The sequence below is a fragment of the Eschrichtius robustus genome, chromosome 19 (assembly GCF_028021215.1).
Source record: "Eschrichtius robustus isolate mEscRob2 chromosome 19, mEscRob2.pri, whole genome shotgun sequence".
In the NCBI taxonomy this organism is placed as follows: domain Eukaryota; kingdom Metazoa; phylum Chordata; class Mammalia; order Artiodactyla; family Eschrichtiidae; genus Eschrichtius; species Eschrichtius robustus.
The window spans coordinates 59,835,965-59,863,671 of NC_090842.1; the positions used below are offsets into that span (position 1 = coordinate 59,835,965).

General features: G+C 58.2%; 2 protein-coding genes across 3 annotated transcripts; one reads left to right on the forward strand and one right to left on the reverse strand.

Annotated features, from left to right (window-relative positions):
* The first annotated feature begins 22 nt into the window (after positions 1 to 22).
* Positions 23 to 22,661, forward strand: CLASRP (CLK4 associating serine/arginine rich protein). Of its 2 annotated transcripts, XM_068527549.1 has the most exons (21): positions 23 to 305; positions 1,104 to 1,231; positions 8,297 to 8,394; positions 8,960 to 9,061; positions 9,271 to 9,350; positions 11,520 to 11,604; positions 12,782 to 12,930; positions 13,734 to 13,830; positions 14,831 to 14,909; positions 14,994 to 15,067; positions 16,650 to 16,691; positions 17,606 to 17,821; positions 17,937 to 18,224; positions 19,662 to 19,925; positions 20,247 to 20,286; positions 20,585 to 20,645; positions 20,896 to 20,954; positions 21,049 to 21,095; positions 21,745 to 21,827; positions 22,200 to 22,224; positions 22,508 to 22,661. In XM_068527549.1, the coding sequence occupies exons 2-21, from the start codon at positions 1,133 to 1,135 to the stop codon at positions 22,548 to 22,550; spliced, it is 2,031 nt and encodes a 676-aa protein (XP_068383650.1). In that variant the 5' UTR covers positions 23 to 305; positions 1,104 to 1,132; the 3' UTR covers positions 22,551 to 22,661. The 2 variants fall into 2 exon arrangements, 1 of the variants encoding a protein (XP_068383650.1); XR_011071279.1 differs by lacking the exons at positions 22,200 to 22,224; positions 22,508 to 22,661 and having other exon boundaries at positions 20,247 to 20,290; positions 21,745 to 21,796.
* Positions 22,662 to 23,264: 603 nt separating this feature from the next.
* Positions 23,265 to 26,922, reverse strand: ZNF296 (zinc finger protein 296). The gene is made up of 3 exons (XM_068529246.1): positions 26,625 to 26,922; positions 26,246 to 26,395; positions 23,265 to 24,241 (listed from the first exon to the last, which is right to left on the reverse strand). Exons 1-3 carry the CDS (start codon positions 26,920 to 26,922, stop codon positions 23,265 to 23,267), a joined length of 1,425 nt encoding a protein of 474 aa, XP_068385347.1.
* Positions 26,923 to 27,707: the final 785 nt, after the last annotated feature.

Below are 27,707 nucleotides of genomic sequence, written 5' to 3' on the forward strand. Positions count from 1 at the left end.
CGCCCCTCCCCCTTCACTCAGCCTCCCACTTCCGCTTCCGGTGCGGGCCGCGCGCGAGCGCAGCGGTGGGAGGCGGCGGCGAGCTGCTGAGTGCAGGCTGCTGGCCGTGACCTCCTGGCTTCGGGCGGACGTCAGCCCAGCTTCGTCCTTGCCTCGACCTCTCTCCGGTCTGTTGTGAGCCTCCGATCGGCCCCGGCCTCGAGGGCCGACCGCTCCGCACCCCCTCGGCCTGCCGGGCCTCAGGCCGCGCCCTGCCCCCGCCATCGGGCCGAACTCGCCGCGTCGGACCCCGCCGCTTGCCACAGGTCCCTTCCTCCTGTCAAAAACCTTATCCCGAACCCTCAGGCCCAGACCCGGTGCTCGAGCCCTGTCCAAACCATCGGGCTCTGCCTCTGTCCTCCAGCCTCGTCCCGAAGCTCAGCCCACCCCCTCCTGTCTGCCCGTTCCGCTTCCCTCGGTCTCTACCCTACCCCCCCACCCCGCGCCCGCAATTTAGATTCCGTCTTTAGACCTCAGCCGCGCTCTGGTCTCTCCTTAACAGCACTCTCCCATGCTCCCCCTCCTCCCCCAAGGGTCGCCGTCTTCCGTCCACGCCCTTCACCTGCCCTCGACCCCTACCTCTAAACCACTACTCTGTTCCCATAAAATCGTTCTCCTCTTCGTCCAGTTGCCTTCATCTCCGGACCCCTTCTACCCATACGCACACCCACAGATGCCCCCTGGTGGGAGCCCTTTCAGCTCTTCCCCCTCCCTTGAGCTCCAGCCCCAGCTGCTCAAGGTCTGTCTCCAGACCTTGCTTCCAACACTCGTTCCTTCCATTCCCGAACCTTTCATCCTTGATTCTGGCTCCTTGAACACAGGATACCCCTTTCCCAGGGATGCTCACTCCAGAATCACCCGAGGGGGCGGTTTCAGAATGCCCAGGGTACTGGATCAGAGTTGTCTGGGATACACCTGAGCATCTGGAGCACAGTTCCACAGCCTCACTTCCCCTCCCTGAAGCTGCTGTTCAGGATCAACTCTGTCACCAACTTGTTAGATGACATAGATTCTGCCTATATGGTTTTTAAAGCCCGTCTGACACCCCTCTCCTTATCGCTCAGGTTGAGGCCCCAGGCCTGGCCTCACCACGATGTGGCACGAGGCTCGGAAGCATGAGCGGAAGCTTCGAGGTATGATGGTCGACTACAAAAAGAGGGCAGAGCGGCGGCGGGAGTACTATGAAAAGATCGTGAGTGACGTTGAATCTGGGCTGGGAGCTCTGCTGGAGGGTGGGGCCCTGGTCCTCCTGGTACGATTTGGGCTTGGAAATACGCTAACGCCAGAGCCCAGTTTCCTCAAGAGAATGTCCAGTTTTTGAGCGTCATCATTGGTAAAAACTTGAGGTATTCTGTTTATTGTAGTATACTGTGTTGTTTGGTGTGGACTCAGTACAGAGCTGGGGTTAGTAGGAAGGAGGAAAGTCTTTGTAACACTCAGAGCAGTCCAGACATAAGATTGGCCACCTCCGGAATGTTGTCTGTCCTGCTTATTGCTGTATTCGCAGTGCCCCGAAGAGCTCAGCATTCCTGAGGTTTAATTTGGCACCCCGAAGGAGTGCCATCATCGTTACTAAGTGAAGTCTGACCATTTCCCTCCCCTGTTAGATGCTTTGATGCATCAGTTGCTTTTGGAGAGAAGAGCGCACTGCATCTTGTGATATAAAAGGCCCTTGTGGTCTGGCCTCTCAGCTTCATCCTTAGGTAGCTCCATTGGCCTTTTTTCCGTCTCTGCCACCACAGGGATTGAACCTGTAATGCCTCCTCTCACCTGTTTAACTACTACTTGCTCTTGAGACCCCAGCTTGAAATGGCATTTGCGTACTAGGTTCCGTTCTCCCGTTAGATGGTGTTTATTATAGACGTTTTCATTTACCATTGCATCACTGCCCCAGCCTCCTCCCTGGTCTCCTGGCCTCCAGTCCTGCCGCCTCTAATCCACCCTCCTCAGAGGGGCCAGAGAGGTCTTTCTAAAGCACAAAGCTGACCCTGTCCCTCCCTTGCTCAGAACTTCTCTGTGACCCCCTAGTGCCAGGCTCCTCAACACAGCCTTTAAGACCCTGCATGTTCTGGCTTTTACCACCCCCTCCAGACTCTTGTCACTCTGCTTTCTGCCTTGTCCTTTGCTCACGCCATCTGGCCTCCTCAATACCTAGGCTACTTTTTCTAACAACCAAAGAAGATGTATAAAGAGTTACCAGTTTACCTCACCAAATTATATAGCCCTCTCCAGCCACAGGGCCTGTGCATGAGCTTTCCCTATACTCGATTAACTCCTGCTCATCTGTCAGATCTCAACCCTCAGGGAAGTCTTTCCTCATCCTCCATACTCAGCCATCATAGCTCCCTGTCCTTCCCCTTTGTGGAATTTAATACACCTATCCAGCTCTGTACGATTGGGGACTAGGTGTATTTGGGTCATGTTTGCATTCCAAGCTTGAGCCCAACGTGGTTTAAAAGAACAGATGAATAAAACATAGCAGTTACCATTTTAATTGGTCCTTCGCAGGCACCAGGCTCTGAAAAGAGCTTTGGATGCATGATTTCTTTGAATCCCCACAGTCACCCATGAGATAGAGGCTGCTATTACCCTAGGAGAGGAATCTTTGAGAGCGCCTCAGTTGCCTTCTGTCACCCAGGAGGGAACCACTGGGCTGTAGAGAGAGCCCCTCTCCAGTGGTGTCAGAATAACTATAACATGACCACAAGGGCAGGGGTTGGGTCTGTGTTGCTTATTGTTGAGGCCCCAGCAGTGGACCAAGAACACAATCAGTGCTCAGGAATGAATAGCTGCCATTTATTAAGGGTTCATGGTGTGCCAGACCCCGTGCCTGCTACTTCGGCACATTCTTTCTAGTCCTTTCAGCAGGCCTGAGAGATTGGTATTGATCCCTGTGTTAAAGGTGATGCTGATAATAATGGTTAATGCTGTTGAGCATTTATGTGTTAACCACTGTGCTGAGCACTTGACATGCGTCTTCACTTCATCAAATTGTCACCCCAAGCCTGGGAGGTGGTTTGCTTTTTATTGTTTCCATTTCACAGTTGAGCAAACTGAGGCTCAGAGAGTCATGGCGTAGATCATATAGCGAGAGGGCAGAGCTGGCGTTCTAACCCAGACTCTCTGACCCTGGACCTCTCTTAGCTCTTCACTTGGGCTTTCTACTGCAGAAATAGAAGTTCAGAAAGGTGCAGCAGCTTGTCCAAGGTGACACAGCCGGGAGGCAAAATACCAAACCATACCAGGTCCTTAAGAGTTTGGAGTCACAGGGCTCTGGGTTCCAATTCCAGCTATTCCACTTACATACCACGTGGCCCAGGCAAGTGACTGTATACCTGAGCCTGGTTTCCTCTTCTGCATGTGAAATGATGTATCCTGTAAAATCAGGTTTGGCTGTGAATAACGGAGACCTGAAGCATCAATGGCTTAGACAAGATAGAATTTTATTTCCTTTTCACATAAAAGCCCAGAGGTGGCCGTTTCTGCTCAGGGACCGTTTTGTTGTTCAGCCATGCGTGGCTTCTCTTCCCAGTGTTGTCTTAAGGTCTAAGAGGGCTGCTCAAGCTCTAGCCATCATGTTTTCATTACATCCAGCGGGGAAGAAGAAGGGAGGGAAAAGAGGCCAGGGGGCTCATGCCAGTTAAGAAAGTCTCTAGATGTTTGCACATGATATGTCCACTCATATCCCCCTGGCCAGAAAGTAGCCCCATGGTCACATACAGCTGCCAGGAAGGCTAAGAGGCGTAGACTGTATTCTGGGTGGCCTAGTGCCAGTTATGTTAGGAGTCTTATTACTATCGAAGAAGGGGCGGTGGATGTTGGTTGCCAACTCATGGTCTGCCACAAATGGTGGGGACAAGGGCACCTCTCTCCCAGGCTGTTGGAATATAGTGAGATTGGGCACAGAGACCACCGAGGGCAGGCCTGCCCAGGGTAACTTGCTCAGTAAATGCCGGCTCTTGTTGGTTCTGAGGTTGTTGTTATTACCAAGTAGAGGTGGAATAGCATCCAGGTTGATGGATGGTGTGGAGGAAAAAAGGCTGGAATTGGGCCACTTAGAAGGCCTGGGACTCCATGCTCTTGTTCTTGTTAGCTGGAGAGCTCCCTGAGCTTTGTTTTCCCCCTTGGGACAGTGGTGATGACAGGGTGACAGGGAAGAGCTTCAAGAATACAACAGTGTCTGTGGGGTGCTTTGTGGTGCAGGCCTGTACAAGCAGCCATTGTCCCCGTACGGGAACGTGATCAGCGTTCAGATCACAGCCACCAAGCTGTGGATGATGGCTGCTTTGAGGAGGGGATGGGGCTGTCACACGGGTCTCTCATCTTGCTCTTGGGCCTGGAGAGGCGGCTGAGGCGAGTGTGGAAGAAGCCGAGGTCAGCTGTGATGGGCCGGGCAGGTGTGTCTAGGCAGCCGGTTTCTCTGCTGATCTGTCCTCGCTGCCTGCTTTCTCTCCCTAGCTGACCCTAGTTCTGTCATTTCTCCTGTCCTTGTCAGCTTTCTTCTGATCAGTGGTTTGGATAAAGAAACAATTCCCTGTTGATGTGAAAGTGGGAAATAAAACAGATCTCAGCTCCGGCATCTCCTTCTCCAGGAGGGCCCAGGCTAAATGACGCATCCCCTGGCTCCCCTATCCCAGCACTGCCCACTCTAGGTCGTCACTGTGGGGGATGGGTCTGTCCCCCACACTGGACTGTGAGCCCTGAGGGCCGGGCTGGCGTCTCGGTCACTGCCATGGCCCTAGCACAACGCCTGCACCTGGAGTCGGTGCCTGCTTAACAGTTGAATGAGTGAGTGAAAGACTCCATGAACTCCTCTGACCCACTCTGATCCTGGAGATGTAATGATCCAATGGTTAAGAATAGATTTTGGGTCTTGAAGAAATATTTGTACATGTTCGTTGGAGTGTGATTCACCATAGCCAAGATGTGGAAACAACCTAATGTCCATCAGCTGATGAATGGGTAAAGAAGAGTGGTCCCTACATACAGTGGAATATTATTCAGCCTTAGAAAGAAATGAAATCTTGTCACATGCTACTGCGTGGAGGCACCTTGAGGACATTATGTCTAGTGGAATCAGCCAGTCACAAAAAGACAAACACCGCAAAATTCCACGTGTATGAGGTCTTAGAAGCAGTCAAGACCTTAGAAACAGAAAATGGTTGTTGCCAGGAGCTGCGGGAGGGGAAAAGGGGAGTAGTTGTTCATTGGGTATAGCGTTTCGGTTTTGTAAGCTGGAAAAGTTCTAGAGATCCGGTGCAGAGCAAGGTGCATATAATTAACGCTACTGTACCTTTCACTTAAAAAAAAAAAAAAAAGGATTTTGGAGTCAGGACCATTTAGGCTCAGATCCTAGTTTGTTTATGGCTGGTGTGATCAGGAGAAAGTGAGCCTCCGCACTCTGCGCTCCAGTTCCCTCGTGGGACATGGGGGTGCGAGCAGCACCTTTCTCCCATGATGGAGAAGTTTGAGATGTACATAAAGCACTTAGTTCAGCGCCTGGCTTTTATTTTTATTATTATTATTATTATTTTAATATTTATTTATTTGGCTGCACCGGCTCTTTAGTTGCGGCACACGGGATCTTAGTTGTGGCATGCATGCGGGATCTAGCTCCCCGACCAGGGATCGAACCCGGGCCCCCTGCATTGGGAGCACGGAATCCCAACCGCTGGACCACCAGGGAAGTCCCCAGCTCCTGGCTTTACGTCCGGTTCCTTGACTTTTCCAGACGCTCCCAACAGAGCCAGTCCATGGACCCTGGTTTTTACTCCCCGCCCAATGCTTTTTTCCTTGTTGTGGTGCTGGCACTGCCAGTGGCTTCACGCTACAGGCCAAAGTCCATCCTGCAAACAGTGTCCCACGTGAGTCTTGGCTGTGGGAGCTGGGCATTTGGCCTGGCGCAGCCTCAGAACGCGAGGGGCTCTTGGCCTTAGACCTGGCTGGGGCGGTCACGGGGCCGAGGGCGCTGTGTGGCCCGAGGTGAGGGACTGAGGGAGGCAGGTGAGGTGCGGGGTGAGGAGTGGGATTCCAGCAGCGCCACCCCGCTGGACCCCGTGGGCTCGGATGTACCCCACCCTCAGCGTCTTCAGGCGTGAGAGGAGAGGGAGAACGGCCTGGAGCCTGGCACCTAGTGAGCGCAGGACAGGTAGCAGCCCCGTGGTAGCTGTGGTCACTGGTGAGCGTCCTTCTCAGCGCCTGCTCGCCGGCCACCTGGGGGTTGGGGCGGGAGGTGGAGGCAGAGCGAGCAAGTGCGGGCTCGCGGGAGCTTGATGCTGATGGTTTTCTCCTGCAGGGGCTCGGCCTCCTCCTCTGTCCATGAGGGTTCGTTCTCTTTCCTTCGGTCAGTGTTCCTGAGCGCCTGCTGTGGGCCGGGCCCTGCTCTAGGCGCTGGGGACGCAACAGTGAGCAAGACAGATCCTGCGTCGCGGCAGCTGCGGTCTAGTGTGGGAGACAGGTGACCCGTGGTGGGCGGTGCTCTGAAGCAGACGGTGTGGTTAAGGAGCTAGAGGCAGTCGGGTTGGGGGGTAGCTGTTCAGGCAGAGGTGATAAGGAGGGCGGCTAGAAGGAGACGGGGAATAAGTGAGGGGCAAAGCGGGCGAGAGCAGTGAGTGTGCTGTGGCCTGGAGGCCGGCCGCCTGGAGCAGAGGCGGGGGAGAGAAGTCAGAGAGGGCCAGGCCGGGGCGGCGAGGCTCTGAGCAGGCGGACGTGGCCTGATAGGTTTTAGCAGAACCCCTCAGGCTGCCTCGCGGAAAATGGGCTGCAGAGGGCCAGGGTGGTAGCAGGGAGTGGGGAGGAGGCCAGGAGGCCACCGAGTGGTTGGGGAAGGTGGCAGGGCTGGGGGGCGGGGGAGGTGGGATGGGAAGGGGTTGGGCTCTGGGGAGGTGGTGCTGGGAGTGTGGCCGGGGTTTAGTGGGGGGCACCAGCAGCCCGGCTCGTGGCTCCTGTGGGTTCCTTTGACGTGGCAGGGGCTGCAGCTCAGCCAGGGCCCAGCGCTCGGGAAGCTCAGTGGTGGGAGCTGCTGCTGCTAGATTTTATCCTTTCCTGATGCAGTTCTGGTGACTTGGAATCGTGACACCCACAGGAGGCCTCAGGCCTGAGGCGATAAGTGAGTGTAAGGTGTAACATCAGGTGGTGGGGGGTGCTCAGGGGCCATTCTCCATCTAGGTACCTTTTTTTCTTTAAAACAGCTCTATTGAGTTATAATTCACATACTGTACAATTCAGTGGCTTTCAGTATATTCTATGGGTTGTGCAACCATCTCCACAATGTAATTTTAGAAAATTTTCATAACCCCCAAAAGAAGCCCCATACCCATGAGCAGTCCGTTCCCCGCGCCCCTCAGCTCTGGGCAGCCACCAGTCTACTTTCTGTCTCTATGGATTCGCCTGTTTTGCACATTTCACATAAATGGAATCATACAATATGTGGCCTTTTGTGACTGACTTGTTTCACTTAGTGTAGTGTTTTCAGGGCTCATCTATGTGGTAGTGTAGATCAGTACTCCATTTTTACTTCCAAACAATATTCCATTGTCTGGATATGCCATGTTTTGTTTATCTATCTTGCATTGATGGACATTTGGATTGTTTCCACTTTTTGGCTATTGTGCGTAGTGCTGCTGTGAACTTTTGTGTACAAGCATTTGAGTATCTGTTTTTAGTTTTTTCAGGTATATACCTAGGAGTGGAATTGCTGGGTGTCATATGGCAGTTCTTCGTCTAACTTTTTGAAGAAGCTGATTTCTGCATATTCTTGTCAATATTACTTACTATCATCTGTCCTTTCAACTTTAGCCATCTTAGTGAGTGTGAGGTGGTGTCTTGTAGTTCTGATTGCTATGTCTCTGGTGAAGAGTGACATTGATTGTCTTTTCATGAGCTTATGCAGTCCTGGTGTCTTAGAGGCTGGTCCTTGCCAAAGTGCTCACACCTGCCTCTGAATGAGTGGCCTTGGGGTGGGGGTGGGGTGAAGAGTTGGGGGTAGTATTTTAGGGAGGTGGGTCTTGATACTGGCTGTGTGGAAGGTGGGACCAGAGCTCAGAGCCTCTTGCTACCACCTCGAGAGGAAACCCTTCCCCTGTCCCCAGAGGTTAGGTGGCCCCCGTTAGTGCTGCCAGCCTTGTGTAGGTTCTTTTACCTCTGAAGTAGGGCCTGCTTGGCATCAGAGGTGAGCCTGCTGCTAACTTGGTTGTGTGTGAGTGGCAGGGTTTGGGGCTCCGTTGGGTGGTGACCTCCATCTTGTCCTTCCCTGCAGAAGAAGGACCCAGCCCAGTTCCTGCAGGTGCATGGTCGAGCTTGCAAGGTGCACCTGGATTCTGCAGTTGCCCTGGCCGCCGAGAGCCCCGTTAACATGTAAGACTGGGTCTGGTGGTAGGGTAGTATCTGTGACTGAGGGTTGGGGGTCCAAAGGGACCTGGGGTACAGACCTTCGGAGTCTCAGGCAGGGAAGCTTTGGCCTGCATGGGAAGGTGAAGGTCACTAGCTAAGGCTGTACGGCAGCAGTTGGGATAAAGGCCCCGTGGTGTAGTGGTTGGAGGAGGACTTAGAGGGGAATGAGTGGGGCCGGGGCCAGAGGCCCAGATGCAGCAGAGAGTAGGTTGCCGGAGGGGGTGTTTTGGGGTGACTGGACTTATAAAGGCGGCCCCTAGGACCTGGTTCGAGTTCTCCACTCTTGCTTGGTTCTGAAAAACAGGGCCCCAGTTTCCCCAGGGCCCTATTCATGTCAGGAGCCTGAATGTAGATTTGGTGGGGGGGTTGGTGGCATAAGGGACTGAGAGGTGGGGGGTGAGGGTGGGGCTGGCATGGGGATCAGAGGGGCTGGGGCCAGACTCCCAAGCGTGAGGTGGCAGGGAGCAGGCACTTTGTGTCCTGGGCAGTGGGGACCCTAGGCTCCTTGCTCCCCTGCTCCCCACTTCAGGATGCCCTGGCAGGGGGACACCAACAACATGATTGACCGCTTCGATGTCCGCGCCCACCTGGACCACATCCCTGACTACACCCCGCCTCTGCTCACCACCATGTAAGCTGCCTCCCCCAGGGGTTGCCAGTCAGGGAGTCCTACCCAGCAGCACCTCTTCTTTCCTGAGCCCTGGCCTGCCTGTCACCGTCCTGGGAAGGAAGGAGGTGTGCACGTGGGGAGGCCCCCCCGCCCCTCATCCCCCTTCCTGCTGGCTTGGGATGGGGGTCTACCCTCTCCCTGTGGTCTCAAGACCTTGACCTCCCCCAAAGCTCCCCAGAACAGGAGTCGGACGAGCGGAAATGTAACTACGAGCGCTACCGAGGCCTGGTGCAGAACGACTTTGCTGGCAGTGAGTGACCTGGGGTGGCGGGGGAGTGGGTTTTTTTGGCGGGAGGGGCGGAGGGTGTCCCTGGAGACTGGAAGACCTCAACAAGGTTGGGAAGAAAAGTTATCCCAGTACTTTCTACTAAGGGGCCTTGGGTTTTGGTCCCAGCTCTGTCATGGACCCACTCTGTTCACATCCCTTTCTCTCTCGGGGCCCTCTGTCTCTGGAATTGGTACAGGAGATGTCTGGTGAACTAGATGGTCCTACCACAGTCACTTCCACATCCCATGCCCTCTAACTCTGTGGTCTTTTTTCCTAAAAAATTGGTGAAAATAGCAAGAATACATTATTTTCCTCTGTGTATTTCCCCCGCCTGCATGGGTCAGAATGTTAGCTCTGGAAAGGAAATTTCTCCTTGTTTTAAATGAATATTTAGACAGAGTTTGACAGTTTGCCAAGCGTTCATATATGTCCAGTGTTCTTTTCCCAAGCCATCACCGTTAACACTTCACAAATGAGAAAACAGGTTTAGAGACTTTTCCCCTCTGGGCTTGTGGCGGTTCAGACCCTGACAAACTTAGAGTTTTTCGTCTCTGTTATCTCAGTACATCTGCATAACCTCCCAGCAAGATAAGGGTGATGCCCCCATTTTACAGATGAGGACATCGAGGCTCAGTGGTTGGGGGGGGACACCATGTCCAAGGAGTTGGGGTTCTCACCCTGCCCTTAAGCACTGCTGCCTCTTGCTGGACAGCTCTGAACTTCAGCTCGCCTTCTGAGAAGGACTTTGAGACCCCCCACTCCCAGGCTCTCCCTGTGAAATTAAGGGCCACACACTCGTCCCTTAGCCTGGCAGGTGTCGGTCTCGTCCTGGAGAAGGGTGATAAAGGTGGTTTCTGTCCCTTGGGGTGGTTGTGAGGGTTCGGTGAGGAGTGCATAAGGCCCTGCACTGCGCCTGGCAGTCAGCCCTCCCTGTGGGTTCACTGTCTCCGTATTTCTTTGTTTCTAAAATAGGTGTTTTAGCATCTCTAAAATCAGAGATTGTCAGATTTTGGCAATCACTGAGGCCTTAGAATCAGGGGGAACGCGTCATCGTTGATGCTGTTGTTGTTTTTGCCTTCCCCCCAGGCTACAGAGATTCTTGGTGATGGAGCCAGGGTTTCCCTCAGTTCTGACTCTGTATTCATTCATTCACTCCCGCAGTTCCTGAGCGCCTGTGGTGTGTCAGGCACTCTTCTGGGAGCAGGGGTCTAGTGGGGGAGCCACGTAATCACGAAAGCAGGTGGTAGTCACAAGCTAAGGCGCCGTCACGACAGATGTGTGCTGTTCTGAGGTGCTTGGCCGAGGCTGGCTCAGGGAAGGGTGGGCAAGATTTCCCCAGTGAGGAGAGGCCGTCGGACTCCGGGCCACGAGGACAGCCCTGTGGGGGAAGGAGGCGGGTGGCCTGGGGGGACAGAGAAGGCTGGCGTGGCTGGGGCTCACGTGAGGCAGGTCAGCGGGGCTTTGTAGACTACCAGCAGAACCGCGGAGGCTGCGGGGAGGGCTGTACTGTGGCACGCCTGGGCTCGCCCGGCCCACCCACCTCGCTTTACAGATAGAAGAGCTGAGGCCCACCGAGGCAAGGGGACTTGCCCAGGGTCCCACCGGGACTCGGGCACGTCTCACTGCGGGAAGACCCGGGGAGGCTCCAGTACGTTGCTGAGCTCCTCGAGTTGCGTGTTGTGGATGAACGAGAGCCCAGATTAACCGCGCTTAATTTAAACTGGCCCACAGAGCACAGAGTGGAGTGGCCCGTGGGGTCCAGGTGACTGACGTCCAGTGCTCAGGATAGCTTTGTCGTTCTGAGGGGTCCAGCTGAAGACCTTCCTAACAGTGGTAACAGTAGCAGCGCCGGAATACAACGCGCTCGTTCTGCCAGTGGTCCCATTTTACAGAAAAGGAAACCGAGGCACAGAGTGGCTCAGTTCCTTGATCAGGGTTGCATGGCGAGTCAGTGGTGTCACCAGGGCCCTCCTGCAGCTGCTGTGTCCTCACCACACACGGTGTGATTATCTAGGAATCCGTGACTCTGCACCCGGCTGTGCTTGGGTCACACCTGCCCTCCTACGCGCCCCCCACTGCGTTCTCGTGTACCCCCTGAATTCCCAGTGTCCCCAGCCCCCTCTGACCCACGTGCCTCTTGCCTTGCCCCAGTCTCAGAGGAGCAGTGCCTGTACCAGATCTACATTGACGAGTTATACGGAGGCCTCCAGAGACCCAGTGAGGATGAGAAGAAGAAGTGAGTCGGGGTCTGGGGCAGCGTGGGCTTGAGGGAGGCAGGCGGACCGTGAGCCCCACAGGGCACAGCCTCGTCCATCCCGTCCACCTGGGGCTCCCCAGAGCCGGGACTGCTGGTCGGCACAGGGTAGGCGCTCGATTGCTCAATGTTTAGAGGAGGAAGCAGCAGCTGGACGGGAAGGGTTTAATGACAAACCTCTACACTGCGTTTGCAACCCGTGGGATGGTAGGAGGTGAGTTAGAGCAGGGAGTTAGAGCAGGCCCTGGGCTGGACAGGCCTGGGTTTGAATCCTGCCGGTGCGGACTTCCCTCCGAGCCTTGGCGTGCTCCCCTGTGAGGGGGCTGGCAGCAGTGCCCCCTGCCTGGACTTTCCAGGACTACCAGAGACGGAGCTTGTGAAGTGCTTGTCCTCTGCTGCCGTGCAGTCAGCTTGTGGCCAGCAGCGGCTGATGTCGCTCTGGAGGGGGACCTCTCCAGGCTGTGTCCCTTGAGGAGTGGCCCCCCTTCGCCAGGACAGCCGCTGCTCCACTTGTCCCCCAGCGGGCCTGGAGCCCTGCCTCCTTACCACCTGCTGCTGAGCAGTTCCCCCACTGCGGTCCTCAGCGCTTGCTGCTTCCCTCCACCTGAAGAGTATTCACGGTGTGGCGGGAGCTTCTTGATGACTCTGATCCTTATCCCTGACCCCCCCCCCGTTCAGGACGAGGCTGGCACTGGGACGGCGTCAGGGAATGTTGACCAAATTCAGCAGCAGACATGCACTAGGCCCCTGCGCCGTTCTGGACCAGGCTGGGCCGTGCTGTTACCCAGGATAACTCGGGCCTGCCCTTGCAGAACTCACAGTCTGGGGCGGGGGGAGACAGATCCAGTGTGAGTGGGGCTGGGGAGCTGAGGATGGTGCTCGATCCCGCCTGAGGGAGGACTTCCTGGAGGATGGTGCATTGGGGCTGGAGGAGGAGGGAAGAGCTGGTGGGAGGTGGCCACAGAGGGTTCTAGGCTGAGGGAGAGCGTGAGTGAGGGTCTGCAGGCAAGGGCGCCGAGCTGCCCTGGAACTTGGGAGGGCGGCGTGCGGGCAGCGCGGTGTGCGGGCCCTCGAGGCTTGGCCTGGGCTGCATCCTGCCCATGGTCTCCGCCCCCACCCCCGCCCCGCACCTCCCTGGCTCATGGCTCCCCTGTCCCAGGCTGGCAGAGAAGAAGGCTTCCATTGGCTACACCTATGAGGACAGCACGGTGGCCGAGGTGGAGAAGGTGGCAGAGAAGCCGGAGGAGGAGGAGTCACCGGCCGAGGAGGAGAGCAACTCGGACGAAGATGAGGTCATCCCCGACATCGGTGGGGTCCCCTCTCTGCCCTCCCCCCCCCACAGTCCCTGGGCGTCGTTTTCGTGTCTCGTCCCTCCCCTTCTGTGGGGTGCCCTGTGCTTACGAGCCCCGCCTCTCCCGCCCCTGCTCCAGGGCGCTGCTGTCCTCCCGTCTCACTCATGTCCTCCTGGTCCAGCCTCCCCTTCTGTGTCTCTCTCCTTCGTTTCTAGGACTCTGCTTCTGTGATATTGTCCCCACCTAGGTTCTGAGTCTGTCCTCCTTGCTTGTGTCAGCCTCTCTGTCTCTCCCTCCCCTTCTCTTTCTCTCTCTTCTGGAAAACAAGTGTTCCTCCAGTATAGAGCCTCATCCCCCGTGCTGCCGCCCACCTCCACCTAAATGCCTATCCTCCCTCCACCTCTCATCCCTTTCTCACTCAGCCCACCCGCTGTTTATTCAGACTTATTCAGACATATGTGAAGCGTCCGTCCCACCTTCCACTGAGCCATCAAGCATCTGGCTTCTGAGTGCCTGTGACCCGAACCCCCTGCCTCCCGCCCACCTAGATCTTCAGCCGCCCTCTGTCCGTCCCCCGTTCACTCCCCTGTTTACTTCCTCCACATCACACACCCCTCCCCGCCCCCACCCACCGTTTGTTGTGCTTGCCTCTGGCCAAGCCCTGTGCCAGCCTGGGGATGCCGAGATGAGCTGACTCGTTCCCTCCCTGCAGAGGCCTGCGGTCTGGTGGGCACCCCTGCCCCCAACTCCCAGGGCACTGCCCCTTCTCCCCTTCCTCCCGCTCGGCTTTGGTCCCTGACAGCCTTTCTCTTGGTGTAGACGTGGAGGTGGACGTGGACGAACTGAACCAGGAGCAGGTGGCAGATCTCAACAAACAGGCCACGACCTATGGCATGGCCGATGGCGATTTCGTCAGGTGAGGCCGGCGGGCTGACGCCCCTCCACATCCTGTGGACCTGGCATATGTTGCTACCCCTCTTCCCGAGCAGTTGTGTGCCTGGCCCTGCGCCAGGGCATGACATACAGAGGCTCCTGAGCTCGTGGGGTGGGTACTTGTGACCGGCCTTTTCGAAGTGGAGGCTGCCCCCAGCTGTGTGACCTGAGGCCATCTGACCCCTGGAAACTCCCGGGGTTCCTGGGCCTGGTGGACAGCGCCCTCCAGTGGAGAGGCTTCGCCCCCTGGATCATTCACTCGCAGTTGCTGGTTGAGCCTCTGCCCTGTGCCACACCGGTGTGGAGCACATAGACCGGTCCCATCTGACAGGGTATTGAGCTGGAGTCTGAGTACTCCCGAGTCTGAACACAGCGTCCTCTGCCCAGAACCCTCCATGACTCCCACCTCACTCAGGAGCAGCCAGCCTCCTCACCATGGCCGCAAAGTCTCACCTGTCTGGTCTTCTACCCACACGTTCCACCCCTGCCCAGCCTCCATGGCCTCTTTACCCCTTTGATGCCTGAGGCCCCACCTGACCTCGGGGCCGCTCAGTGTGCCGTTGGCTCTGTCGGCACCTGCGCGGCTCACTCCCCCAGGTTTCTCATCAGCTGTCACTTTTCTCTGGGTGGCTTCCCCAACCTCCCTGTTGAAGGCTGCAGCAGCCTCTACCAGTTCCCTGGACTTCCTTCCCCCTTCCGAGATTTACTTTCCCATCGAGGCTTTCACCATCTAACATACCATGTTATGTGACCTTGGTCATTGTGTCTCTTCTCCCCAGAATGGTAGCCCAAGAGGGTGGGGATTTTTGTTTGTTTTCAATAATCCCTAATACCTGAAATAGCACCTGGCATGCAGTGGGTGCTCAGTAATAGTGCTAAATGAATGCAAGACCCCCAGGATGGCTTGGGGTTCCTCACTTCCTGCAGTGACTCTGCCTGTGGCCTGGCCCCTCCTCCATCGTGCCCCTCGTGCCCCTCTGCAGGATGCTCCGGAAAGACAAGGAGGAGGCAGAGGCCATCAAACACGCCAAGGCCCTTGAGGAGGAGAAGGCCATGTACTCGGTGAGGGCTGGGCCAGGGTGGCAGGGCAGGTGTGTGTCTCCTGGAAGGCACACCCTCACCAGCCTCGTACCCACCCTGCTCCAGGGCCGTCGCTCCCGGCGCCAGCGGAGGGAGTTCCGGGAGAAGCGGCTAAGGGGCCGCAAGATCAGCCCACCCAGGTAGGATGGGTTCTGCCCCATGCCCCCACCCTGCCAGCACCAGTCTTTCAGGGCTCTGGGGGAGGAGCCGGGGCTCAGGAAGACTTTGGGGGCAAGCTTGCCGCTTGCGGGCAGTTACCTCCTAGTAGGGCAGTGAATAGGGAAGGTTTGGAGTAGGAGTGGCTGTGAGGGGCGTGTGGACACCTGCCCTGCCAGCCATTCCCCTCACCCTGCTGGACTCGGGACGCTTGCCATGCTCCCTGGGAGCCAGTGGCGAGGTGGCATGGGGTGTCTGGAAGGGTTGAGAGCAGAGCCAAGGGGCACGGGCCTGGCCCCGGACTCTGACCTGGTTCTGCTGCTTGGCCGCTTCCTCACTGTCAGAGTTTGGGCAGGTGACTTTCTCTCTCGAGCTGCAGTTTCCTTTTTGAAAAAGGGACACCATCACCTCCCAGGAGAGGGGCTGTGCCAGTGCCCACAGCGAGGTCTCGGGCAGGTTTGGATGCGGCAGTCTGATGCGGAGAGCCCAGCCCGGGGCTCCAGGCAAACCCATGCCTCTTTGACACATCTCTGTTTTTTTTGTTTTTGTTTTTTTTAAATTAATTAATTTATTTATTTTTGGCTGTGTTGGGTCTTTGTTTCTGTGCGAGGGCTTTCTCTAGTTGCGGCGAGTGGGGGCCACTCTTCATCGCGGTGCGCGGGCCTCTCACTATCACGGCCTCTCTTGTTGCGGAGCACAGGCTCCACACGCGCAGGCTCAGAAGTTGTGGCTCACGGGCCCAGTTGCTCCGCAGCACGTGGGATCTTCCCAGACCAGGGCTCGAACCCGTGTCCCCTGCATTGGCAGGCGGATTCTCAACCACTGTGCCACCAGGGAAGCCCCATCTCCTCTGTTTAATGGGAGTCATTGAGGGTTGCTGTGAAGCTTAAGGGACCTGTTGTGGGTTCAGGGTTTGATGTGCGGTCTGGAAAATATTCTTTAAAGAGTTGTAGAGGTGCAGGTCAGTGTAGTGCATAAAAGCTTGGGCTCAGGGTCACGTGGCCTGGGTTGGACTCCTGGCTCTTTCATTTATGAGCTGTGTGGCCCTGGGCAAGTGACTTCACCTCTCTGGGCCTGTTTCCTCAGCTGTGAAGTGTGAATAATCACAGTACCCATGTCAGAGAGTTGTTAGGAAGAGCGATTGAGTTCACTGAGTAAAGCACTTAGTGCCTGGCGCATAGTGTGCCTCTAAGACGTGTTGGCTCTTCTAGTTTTAACTTCATCATCATTAGTAAGCCAGGACCCAGCAGAACCAGGGACTTGGAGTGGGAGGAGGGTCGCTTCTAGTCTAGGGTCCAGAGGCCAGCCAGGTCGGAGGCTGCTGAAGTCCTTGTTGCTCAGGGTCAGGGTGGGTCTGGGACATTGTGGGTCAGGGCTGAGGTTCAGGCTTCGGACAGATGTGAGGTGAGTAGGAGGAGGGATCAGGGTCCATACCCTGGCCGGCAGCCCCCTCATCACTGTGCCCAGCGTGTGGCCTTGGGCGCCCAGCTTGGGGATTGGCCTTGCTTCTGTGCACACTAATCCCAAACCCACCCCATCTGTCCCATCCCGTTCTTCTCTTCATAGCTACGCCCGCCGAGACAGCCCCACCTATGACCCCTATAAGCGGTGAGTTCCCAAGGCCCAGCAGTCCTGCTGATGGAGGGCAGGGGTGGTGAGGAGGGGCAGGGGGCCCACCCTGTAGGCTGCCCTGAGATCACAGACTGGAGAATGTGTTCTGGGGGTCTAAATCATTTTTTGTTTTCTAGAGTGTTAGCCTGCTTTCCTGATTTCTTTTTCCTTTAAATGTGAACCTTAAAATTTTTTCTGATTTAAACGTTAACGTAGTCTTGTGTGGAAAATGACCAGACGTGTCAGGAAGGTGGGACTTAGAAGTCAAGTCCCTTTAATCTGAACTCCCAGAAATAAGCATTGGGAAATAACAGGCGCAGAAGGGCCTGGTTGCACACGCGTGTCTCTTGGTTGTGGGAGTGGTTGGGACAGAGGCTTTGAGGGTGGACAGACCCCAGTCTGACCCCAGTTCCCTTTGCAGAATGGTGTGGGAGGGACCCCTCGGGGCTCCTGGGAGGATAGGTGAGATGAGGCAGGTACACCTTTTGATGAAAAGTCTGGCACAGTAAGTGCTCAATCCGTGGGCGCCATGAGGGATAAGGCATACTTTTTTTTCACAAAAATGGAATTATATCACAGTTAACGCTTTAGAACTTGCTTTCCACCTGACCTGACATCTATGCTGAGGAAATCTTTTCCTGTTACATTACAGAGGTGCTCATCCCTTTTTAATAGTACAGTTTTCTGTTCCTCCTTTTCCTGGTTGTTCTGAGAAGGTTTCCGTGGTCAGGAGTCCGATCCCTGCATAGCTGGTGTCTTTCCGCCCATTGGCTCTGCTCGTCGTCGCGCCGCTGTCTGTTGTTGCTCGGGGCTCCGCTGTTCTCTTTTCTGTTGCTCTGTGGTGGCTTCTGTTAGCTGGTGGACAGGCTCCAGGAGCCTGGCGTTTGAGCCCCCTGCTCCCTGCCCTGTAGGTCGCCCTCGGAATCCAGCTCCGAATCCCGCTCCCGCTCCCGCTCCCCGACCCCAGGCCGTGAGGAGAAGATCACATTCATCACCAGTTTTGGGGGCAGTGATGAGGAGGCAGCCGCAGCCGCAGCTGCAGCAGCTGCGTCAGGGGCCGCCACAGGGAAGCCCCCCGCGCCCCCCCAGCCAGGCGGCCCCGCACCGGGACGCAATGCCAGCGCCCGGTCGGTAACGCTCACGCTGCCCGCCCTACGCCCCGGCCGCCGTGGGGGGGACTCGGGACGGCGGTGGGCCACGGCCCGGGCCGGCGCTGACCGGCCCTCCGTGCCCCACCTGCAGCCGCCGCTCCTCCACCTCCTCCTCCTCCTCTTCCGCCTCGAGGACCTCCAGCTCCCGCTCCCGCTCCAGCTCCAGCTCCCGCTCCCGCCGCGGCGGGGGCTACTACCGCTCTGGCCGCCATGCGCGCTCCCGCTCCCGGTCCTGGTCGCGCTCCCGCTCCCGCTCCCGGCGCTACTCGAGATCCCGGAGCCGCGGCCGGCGGCACTCAGGTGGGGGCTCCCGAGACGGACACCGCTACTCCCGTTCGCCTGCCCGGCGCAGCGGTTACGGGCCCCGGCGCAGAAGCAGGTGCGTGGGGCTGGGGTGTGGGGACTGGGCTGGGCGTGGGCCCCGTTTCCGCGAGACCAGGCTCTGGGAGGGGAGACCAGGGATTGGTGGGGGGAGGAATGTGCTCACTCCAGGTGTGGCGGCCGGGGCTGGAGCACAGCCTCCCTTCTCAGGGACGCAGTGGGGAGGGAGACGGAGCTACGCTTGTCACGGGGAGTCCCCAGGTGTTTGCAGCTGGCGACCCTTAGGACTGGGGCACTCCGTGGGTAGGGGCCGGAAAGTCAAGGCGGCCCTTTGAGAGAAGGCGGGGCGTGAGGCAAGCGCTGCACGTGGGGCAGGAGTAAAGTCACCTAGGGCCGGGAGCGTCCCTCCGGTCCGCTTCCCCGAGGGGATCAGGGCTGCCTGTGGAGGGGCAGCATGGCCTGGCGGGTGAGAGCGTGGACTGCGGAGCAGCTGGCTGGGTGTGGATCCTGGCCCTGCTAGTGAACTCTCGGGGCCTGTTTCTGCATCTGTAGAAACAGTGTCCCCTTCACTGAGTCGTGAAGTTGTGCCAAGTGAATTCTACGTAAGTGTTTAGTGCAGGGCCTGGCACTCGATGAGTGCTTTTATTGCCATCAGCATCATTACCCGTGGTATTGTTGTGTGGATCTCAATGTCAGCTACCTACAAGGTCTAGCAGGTAAAATAGAGGGGCCGCGTGGGCCCCGGTGAACCGGGAGCACACGTCCCATCTGCTGGGCTCGTTGGCCACTCAGTGGCAGGCGTGGTGTTGCTCAGTCTTCTGGTTTTTCAAGAGAAGTTGGGTTGGATTTTTAAAGGACAGCTCTTGTTTTCTCAATATTGCCACCAAATTTGAATTTTGTAAAAACCCAGGACAGTCCCACCAGAATCAGTGTGTGGCGTTGGTTTGGCTTCTGGGTCGTTGCCTGGAGCCTGACACAGGGCGATGTCAGGAGAAAGACTGGGGTTGGAGGGGGGCCCTGGTCACATCTCTGAGGCCAGCCTGAGGGTCCTGAGCAGATAGAGGATGGGGCTTGCACGTCCCCAGACTGGATCCTGTGGGTCTGTGCTGCAGTCTTGCGGGGTGGGGGTGGGGGGGTCCGTCCCCACTGGTGGCGAGACCCTGGACCTGGCAAGGTGAGGAGGCGGTGAGCATACAAGGGGGGGCCCCCAGCCAAGTTCTGCCCTCCCAGAGGTCACCTCTCAGGGAAGTGGGTGAATGGGTGTCTAGTGAGAAGTGAAGGCCCATCTTAGGGCCGGTGTATCTAGAGGGCGGTCTCTGTTTAGAGACTGAGGGAGGCCAGGGAGGATTTCTGAGGAAAGTAGCGGGAGAGGAGTGGAGACACAAGGACCCCAGGGCCTCGGAGGAGGCTCGTAGATTCAGTGCCCGGGTGGGGCGCTGCGCACATGGGGTCCCTGGAGCCTCACGGCCTCTCTCCTGCCTCACCGCACCCCCAGGAGCCGCTCCCGCTCAGGGGACCGGTACAGGCGGGGCGGCCGGGGTCCCCGGCACCACAGCAGTAGCCACAGCCGCAGCAGCTGGTCCCTCAGCCCGTCCCGAAGTCGCAGCCTGACTCGCAGCCGCAGCCCCAGCCAGAGCCGCAGCCCCAGCCAGAGCCGCAGCCCCAGCCAGAGCCGCAGCCGCAGTCACTCGCCGTCGCCCCCAAGGGAGAAGCTGGGCAGGCCGGCAGCGTCCCCCGCTGTGGGCGAGAAGCTGAAAAAGTGAGCGGGGGCAGGGCTGGGGGAAGGGGATTGTGAGCTCGGGTGAGCAGGGTGACTCCACTGTGCTCTTTTTGAAGGGAACTTGGTCCTGTCCTGGGAGGTCTGAGGGGGCCACAGCTCTGCCCTTGGGGGCTCTGAGGAGTCACGCCCTTGCCTTGGGTCGGGGGTCAGAGGGGGACATGGCCCTGTCCTGCAGGATCCAGGAGGGACCTGGTTTCTCCCTGCGGGGTGTTAGGGGACCACGGCCTTGGCTGTCTGCTCTGAGGGCAGTGCTGAGGGCGCGTGGGGTCAAAGGTGGCAGCTGGTTTTTCTTTCTCCCAGGACCGAACCTGCCGCTGGTAAAGAGACAGGAGCTGCCAAAGTCAGTAAGAATTTGGAACTCGCCCGTGTAATTCCCGCCAGCAGCAGTGCCCAAGAGCTGGGCCCGGTGGGCCTGCAGGGGGGCCCGGGTGGGCCGGGAGATCCAGCCCCGGGGATTGAGATCTGTGCCTCCCTGCCCTCCTCAGCTGTCCACTGGGGCTCCCAGACCCTCGTGGCCCGTCTCCACAGCCCGCCAGTCCTACACACGTGCCCCCGCAAGTCCCAGGCTCTCGGATGAGGTGGGTTGTGGAAGCTCCGGGACACCCACCCGGTCTCCTGCCTCTTCTCCCCCTCCCCAGCCCAAGCTGACGCCACAGGAGAAGCTGAAGCTGAGGATGCAGAAGGCACTGAACAGGCAGTGTATGTCCCGCCACCTGCCCCTCCAGGGCTCCCCTGCCCCTCTTCCTTCTGGCCTGACCATGGGGAGGCCCTGCCCTTTGCCAGATAGGAGGCCCTTTGGGGAGGAGTGGGTGTGCACCTGCCCTGCGGCCACCACGTTTAGGGCCTTGGCAGTCTGGTTGACCTCTCTGAGCTCAGCTTCCGCATCTTGGGGGCGGGGGGCGGGGGCTTGAGGGCACCCCTCAGCCACCGTGTCTCTCCCTCCCCACAGTCAAGGCGGATAAGAAGGCAGCTCAGGAGAAGATGATCCAGCAGGAGCACGAGCGCCAGGTACAGGTTGGGGTGAGGGCATAGGGCTCACACAGGGTGCTGGCCCGGCCCTGCCCTCACTGCCATCCTGCCATCTCTGCCATCCCTGCCGTAGGAGCGGGAAGACGAGCTTCGAGCCATGGCCCGCAAGATCCGTATGAAGTAAGACCCCTTCCCTCCCACCTGCCTCTGGGTTGCCCTGCGTTCCCCACCACCTGCTCTGATCCAGAGCCCTGGCCTATCCTTCTGGGTGGATGAAAATAATCAAAGCCCTCGCCTGGCCTTCATGTTGTCCCCCAGTCTCTTTCCCATCCCCAGCTTACTTCGGCCACTGTGACCTCCTCCCAGCTCCGCCAGCCTCCAGCTTGGGTTACCTTTTCTGCTGTTCCCCAGATACCCACCCACTTCCCTCCCTTGCTGAACCCAGGGGTCCTTCCTGACCATCCTGTGTGGAGTAGCACCCCAAAACACAACATCCTCCAGCCCCACTCCGCTTTTCTTCATAGCACTAATCTGCACCTGGCATCCCAGTGTGCACTGTCTGTGTCCTTCTCCCGTTCTTGTTCGTGTCCCCATTCAGAAGTCGGGTCTGGCTGCTGGGTTCCTGCTGTGTGCTTTGCCCCTAGAACACTGGTGCTCGATCAACATTTGCCGAACGGAACGGCTGAATGCAAGCCAGCCCCGCGCTGGGAGCCAGGGCCTCCCAGCACCTGCCCTGACAGGGACCCAGCCAGCCGTGGAGTTCAGTTCAGTGTTATCGCCGGCTGAATGCCCACCCCTTCCCCTGGTTTGCCTCCCCTTCCCCGTGCAGGGAACGGGAACGCCGAGAGAAGGAGAGAGAAGAATGGGAACGCCAGTACAGCCGGCAGAGCCGCTCGCCCTCCCCCCGTTACAGTGAGTGTCCTTGTGGTCGCTTGGTCTGGAGAGCCGGGCTGGAGGCTCTGTGGCATTAAAAAAAAGAAGAGATGTCAAACTGGGTTACAAAAAAACCATGGTACATTTTCCACATCAGCCTTCTACAAATTAAAACTTTTTAGTCACACACACAACACACGGTGATTGCTTCAGCCACAAGGGACTTACAGGAATTGGAAGAAAAGCTCGTTCCCAGCGCATGGGTGTGGGCCAAGGGGCACAGGTAGCATCCAGCAGCGGACGGGCCGGAAGCGCAGGCGCTGCCTTAGCTGGAGACACTGGAAGCCCAGCCCTGGAGCGCACTCCTGGTCCTGGGCACTTGCTTTGTTTTCACCCGTCCTTTCTTTCCAGGTCGAGAATACAGCTCTTCCCGAAGGTAATAAGCAGGCTGGCCCAGCTCCCTGGGAAATCACAGTTGCCCTTTGGCAGGAGGTCCCAGCCCTGATTGCTCCGTCCCGACCCAGCCCCCTCCAGTCCCCTCCAGTCGTAGGGCCTGGCCTCACCCCTCGGGAACATCCCTCTCTGCAGCTGACTTCCCCATCGCTGAAGCCCCAGTGGTCCCAAGCATGTCGGTGTATGTGTGCACGTGCCTACACAGCAGGGCTCCCTGCTTCCTGCCCAACCCTCATGGGGCCTCTCTCTCCCCTTTCTCTCTCCAGGCGCTCAAGGTCCAGATCCCGAAGCCCCCATTACCGACATTAGGCAGAAGCGTGGGGGGGCAGAGGGATGAGGGGGTGGGGCGAGGGCTCAAGCTGTGATGCTGCTGGTTTTATCTCTAATGAAATAAAATCACACGTTATTTAATTCTCTTCACCTGGCCTCCGTGTCGTCTGTGTGGTTGGTGCAGGGCTCCCAAACCCCAGTGCCCACCAGCCAAGGCCAGCTGGGGAAGGAGCTTGGTGGGTTCAGCTGTGGCCCAGGTGGAGGTCCCGCCCACGTCTGGGCATTGAACTGGCGGCTCCTTGGTAATCAGAACTCCTGCCACTCTCAGTGAGGGCAGGGGCGCGACGCGGTGGGAAAAGGGCTGAGCGTCCAGCGTGGGGAGGATGGGCCAGGACTTTGCCCAGGGACCTGTGCTGACAGGTCCAGGCCTCTCCCCGCTCTTGCCTCGGCCCCTGCCCTGGCCTCGCCCACACCCACATCAGGAACCGGGAGCACAGCTTTCGGTGCCAGTCGTGCTGTGCCCCGGGCACTGGGTGCTGGCCTTTCCCCTCACCCCCTCGTTCCAAACCGGTCTGTCCAGCTGTCCACCCCAAGGAGTGAAGCCTCCCGCCCCACCTCAGACACCCCAAGAAAGCCAGAGTCCAAACGCGTGTGTAACTGTGGGGAGGGAGGATTTACTCGCGGGGGAAGGACAGGGAGGTCACAGAAGTGGTTCACAGCAGTGCGGGGGACCGCAGGGGGCATTCCCGCGGCTCAGGCGTCCCCAGCCACGTCGGGGTGCTTCTGCCGCAGGTGCTTGTCCAGGGTGGCCCGCAGGCCGAAGGGCACGCAGCAGTGGGGGCACTTGAAGCGGGGCCCGCCAGGCCCCAGGCCGTGCATGCGGCGGTGGCGGTTGAGTTTGCTGCTCTGGGCGCAGGCGTAGGAGCAGAGCTCGCAGGCGTAGGGCCGCTCGCCCGTGTGCGAGCGCCGGTGCACCGTCAGGTTGCTGCTGTTGGTGAAATGCTTCCCGCAGAACTCGCAGCTGCCCCCGGGCCCGGGCCCCCGGCTCTTGCCCGCTGGCTTCAGCGTCTTCTTGGGTGACGTCTTCTGGTTCTTCTCGGGGTCAGTTCTCTGCTCCTTGGTGTCAGCTCCCCAGCTGTCCACGCCGGGGCCCGCCTGGGCCCCACCGCCAGGAGCCCCAGGTTCCTGGACCCCCGCCGTGGCGGCTGCTCCGGCCCCCTCTCCGCCGCTGCACGGGAGGATGCTGGCCGGGGCGGCGGCGTGGGCGGCCGGCTCCGGAGGGGCGGCGGAGGCCTGCTCCTGACTGGCATCGGCCACGCAGGGGCTCTGGGGCTGTAGCTGCCGATGGGTCTTCTTGTGGCGGTTGAGCTTGCTGCTCTGGGCGCAGGCATAGGGACACTGGTCACAGGCGTAGGGCCGCTCGCCAGTGTGCGAGCGCATGTGCACCTTCAGGTTGCTGAAGGAGCTGAGGGTCTTCTTGCACACGGGGCAGGTGGGGCTCCGCCGGGCGGGACCCAGCCGGGGGCCCTTGGCCTCGGCTTCTGGCCCCGCCACCGCCGACACGGCAGCAGCCACCTCGGCCAGGCCCAGCAGCGGGGCCTCTGGGGCCTCGGGTTCCGTCTGGTAGATGGACAGTCCATGGTCCCACTGGGCGTGGCGCAGCAGTTTCCAGGCTCCCGTGAACTGTCGGCCGCAGCGGAGGCAGCTCAAGGCCTTCAGGTCCTCGCGTTCTGCAGAGAAGAGAAGGGCCAGGGGTTAGCGTGTCAGGCAAGTCAGAGCAGTTGCTGCTCACAGCTGCCGGCTGGACACCTGCTGGGGGAGAGGCTCTATTCCAGGAGCTGAGACGCAGCAGTAAGAGGCAAGACTCCCTGCCCGCAGGAAGCTGGTGTTCAGAGAGGTGGGTGGACAGACAAGAAGCAAGGAAAATCCGTGCAGTGGATGATAAGTACTTGGGGATTTTCTTTGTGTTTGAAAAATCTTCAAGAAAAGGTAAAAGGTAGAGCAGAGTGATGGACGGGGGAGTGTTATTTTATACTGGGGTTAGGAAGGCCTTGCTGAGCAGGTGACCCAATTCAGTGTGCTAGGCACCTGCCAACCGCCACGCTCAGCTCCCTCTCACAACTTTCCTTCAAGACAGGAAATAAGACCTCCATTTTCCAGATGGGAAAACTGAGGCAAAGAGACCTTTCCCCAAGGTCACACAGCTGGGAATGGGTGGAGCTGGGGTTTCAATCCAGAAACCCAGGGAGTGGGAGATAGAGGCTTTCAAGAAAAACGATTGGTTTAATAATCGGAACAGCTCTTGATAACTGAGTGGGTTTCTGTGCCAGGGCCCAGGCTCCTGGGTCCCATGCGTGATCCCCTTTTCCTGCCTTACAGAAGAGGGGGCCAAGGTCTAAATGGGTAGAAGGCTTAGCAGCCACCTAGAGAGATAGGGGTGTGGACAGTGTGCTAGGTTCCCCTCCCTCTGCATGGAACCCAGATTGAGAGTCCTCCAAATCAAGATACTCCAGGTACTGTCAGTAAGGTACTTCCAGATCTATTTGCCTTTATGTCTTGGATGGGGGTGGCTTTCCTGATGCAACACCAGGGTCAAGAGCATAGGTGGGGTTGGAGAGGGTCAGCCTGGCCTGACTTTCAGCTGGCTCTCCTGCTCCCTAGCTGTGTGACCTTGGGCAAGAAATACCCCTCTCTGAGCCTCAGTTTCCTCATTTGCTAGAATATGGGGATCCTAGGGGGTCTTCTCCCTTTTAGACTTGCTGTGAGCTCAGAAGCAGCTAAGAGCTGTGGTCCATCAAGTCCTCAGTAAATATTAGCTGAGGTGTCCACAATTCTCCCAAGTCCAAGCACCTAAGAGTGTATTGTTCTAATGATCCCATCACAGCCCCTCCTTTGCCCACCAGGCTCTAACTCTACAGCTGAGCCAATCATAATTCCTCCTCCCCCCCTCCCACCACAGGACCCTCTCCCTGACCCAGCCCTGAATATAATTCCATTTCTCACAAATCCCAGGAGCACATGGCCCAGAGACTGGAAATCTAGAGCTATGGATGAGCCCCACAATCAACGCTGACCAAAAGCTCAGCTCGCCATGAGTCTAGTACCAAGTTAAGAGTTTTAATTCCTACCCAAGGGGAGGAACCCAGGTATCCGGTATCCAGACACCCAGGACCTGGCTCAAAACAGGGCCTTCCCAGCATGCAAGGCTGGGAGATTCCATCAGGGAGGGAAAACCGAAGCCCCTTCCCTGGCTCTGAGCAAATGCCCAGCACCTCAATCAGAAGTGATAAAGAGGTGGAGGGGGTAACAACACCCCCCGGTCCAGCTGGCCTCAGCTCCCCTCCCCCAGGCCGCTGCCCTCCCCAGAGGTGCCCCCTGCTGCCACACTGGTCCAGCCACCTGGCCAGTTATTTCTGGCCAAGGGGAAGGAGAAGTGAAACCAGATTGGGGGTGTGTGTATGGCAAATCCCCAGACCAATCTTCTGGGGCTGGCCACACCCTGTGGGTGGCCCTGCTTCCCTGCCCAGCCCCCATCCTCACCCACCCCCCCCACCACCACCACTAGTCTCAGCCCTAGGACAGGGCAGGCTCTGGCCACGCCTAGGCTGCACCCGGTGGGGAGCCAGAAAGGGGAAGTAGTGCTCACTGCCCCGCCTGTCCAGGTCAGCCCCTTCTCCCACAGGAAGCTGGGCCCTTGAACTTGAGACCAGGGACTGCATTCCGGCTTTACTCACCTGAGCCGTGGCAGGGGCTGGGGCCTCTGAAGAGCTGACAGCCCAGCTTCTTGTGGTCCATGAAAGCAGTGATGGCCTCCAGCGGGAAGGTCTGCAGGCAGCGGCCGCAGGTCAACAGATCTGGGTGTTTGTCGGTCCACGGCTGGCGGTCTGCAGGGAGGAAGCGGGTGGTGAGCGTGGGGTGGGGCCAGGATGGGGCCTGGGGGTTCCGAGGGAGAGGGAAAACCCGAAGGTCAAAAGGGGGGCTGGAGGCCAGGACCCGGCGAGGAAAATAAGGCAGGGGCGGTAGTGCGGGGGTCGGTGCCCCGAGAAGGAGGTCCCACCCGAGAGAGAGAGAGGGGAGGGAGGCGGGCCCGGGGCAGGGGCAGGGGGTGCTCACCGTGAAGGTTCGGGGTCAACGGCGTCCACGGCGCCCACTGGTTGCGCAGGCCCAGGGCGTGGAAGAGGCCGCCAGCGGGCACGGGGCCGGGGGAGTGGCGGGGTTCGCCTTCGAACCGCCCCGGCGCGGGCATTTCCTTCGGGTTGAAGGGCCCTAGCCGCCGGGCCTGTAGGGGCCGCGGGTCCGGCTCGGGCTTCACATCGATGAAGAGGTCCGGCATCTCCATCTCGTCGTCTGAGTTGGCGGCGGGAGCAGGCTCTCTTCGGCGAGGCATGCAGCCGGCCTTGCGGCGGGACATGGGTCACGGGCAGGCGGACTGGCGGGCGGAGGACTCGCGAGCACTGCGCGCTCTCACCGAGGCGCCCAGGTGAGTGACTGCGGCGACCCGCGGCGAACTCTCACACGTGCTGGCCCGGCCCGTGGCTCCGCCCACCGAGGCGGGGCCTGACGCGAGAGGACTGCCCCACCCTCAGCCAAACTTAATCTGGACCGTGCCCCCTGCGTTTCTCTAAGTGATCAAATCTTAACCATAACGAGTTCACACAGCCACGCATAGAAACAGCTATTCCTGATCCCGTTTTCGGGCTGGTGGAAACTGAGGTACAAGGTGCCCACACACACCCCCAAGCGAGAAAATGGTAGGGGCCACGTTTCTACCTAGGCGCCTGATAGTAATCTGGTCTGTTCCATTAAACGCATTACAATAAAAGTTCCCTGGGCAAACATTGATTGAGCGCCTACTATGCACCAGGTTCTGGACCAAGTACTGGGGATGCAGCAGGGTACAAAACACAATAACCCTGGCCTCATGCAGTTTATTCGTTCAGGGAGACAGGACTCTCAACAAGATAACTATGTAAAATACAGAGTGCCTTCCGTGACACCTGTCATGGAGAAAAAAAAAAAAAATCCAGGAAGGGTTATAAAGGGACAGGATTACTGGGGTGACGGGTGGGCCTCAATTTTCTCCCCATGCCGGGCCTGTGTATTCGAGGAGTTCTGTAGTGATTAAGTTCTGTATTGATTGAGTTCTGTGAGAAAACGAGGTCAGCTCCAAGGGCGTCTTTTGACCACTTTAGAGTC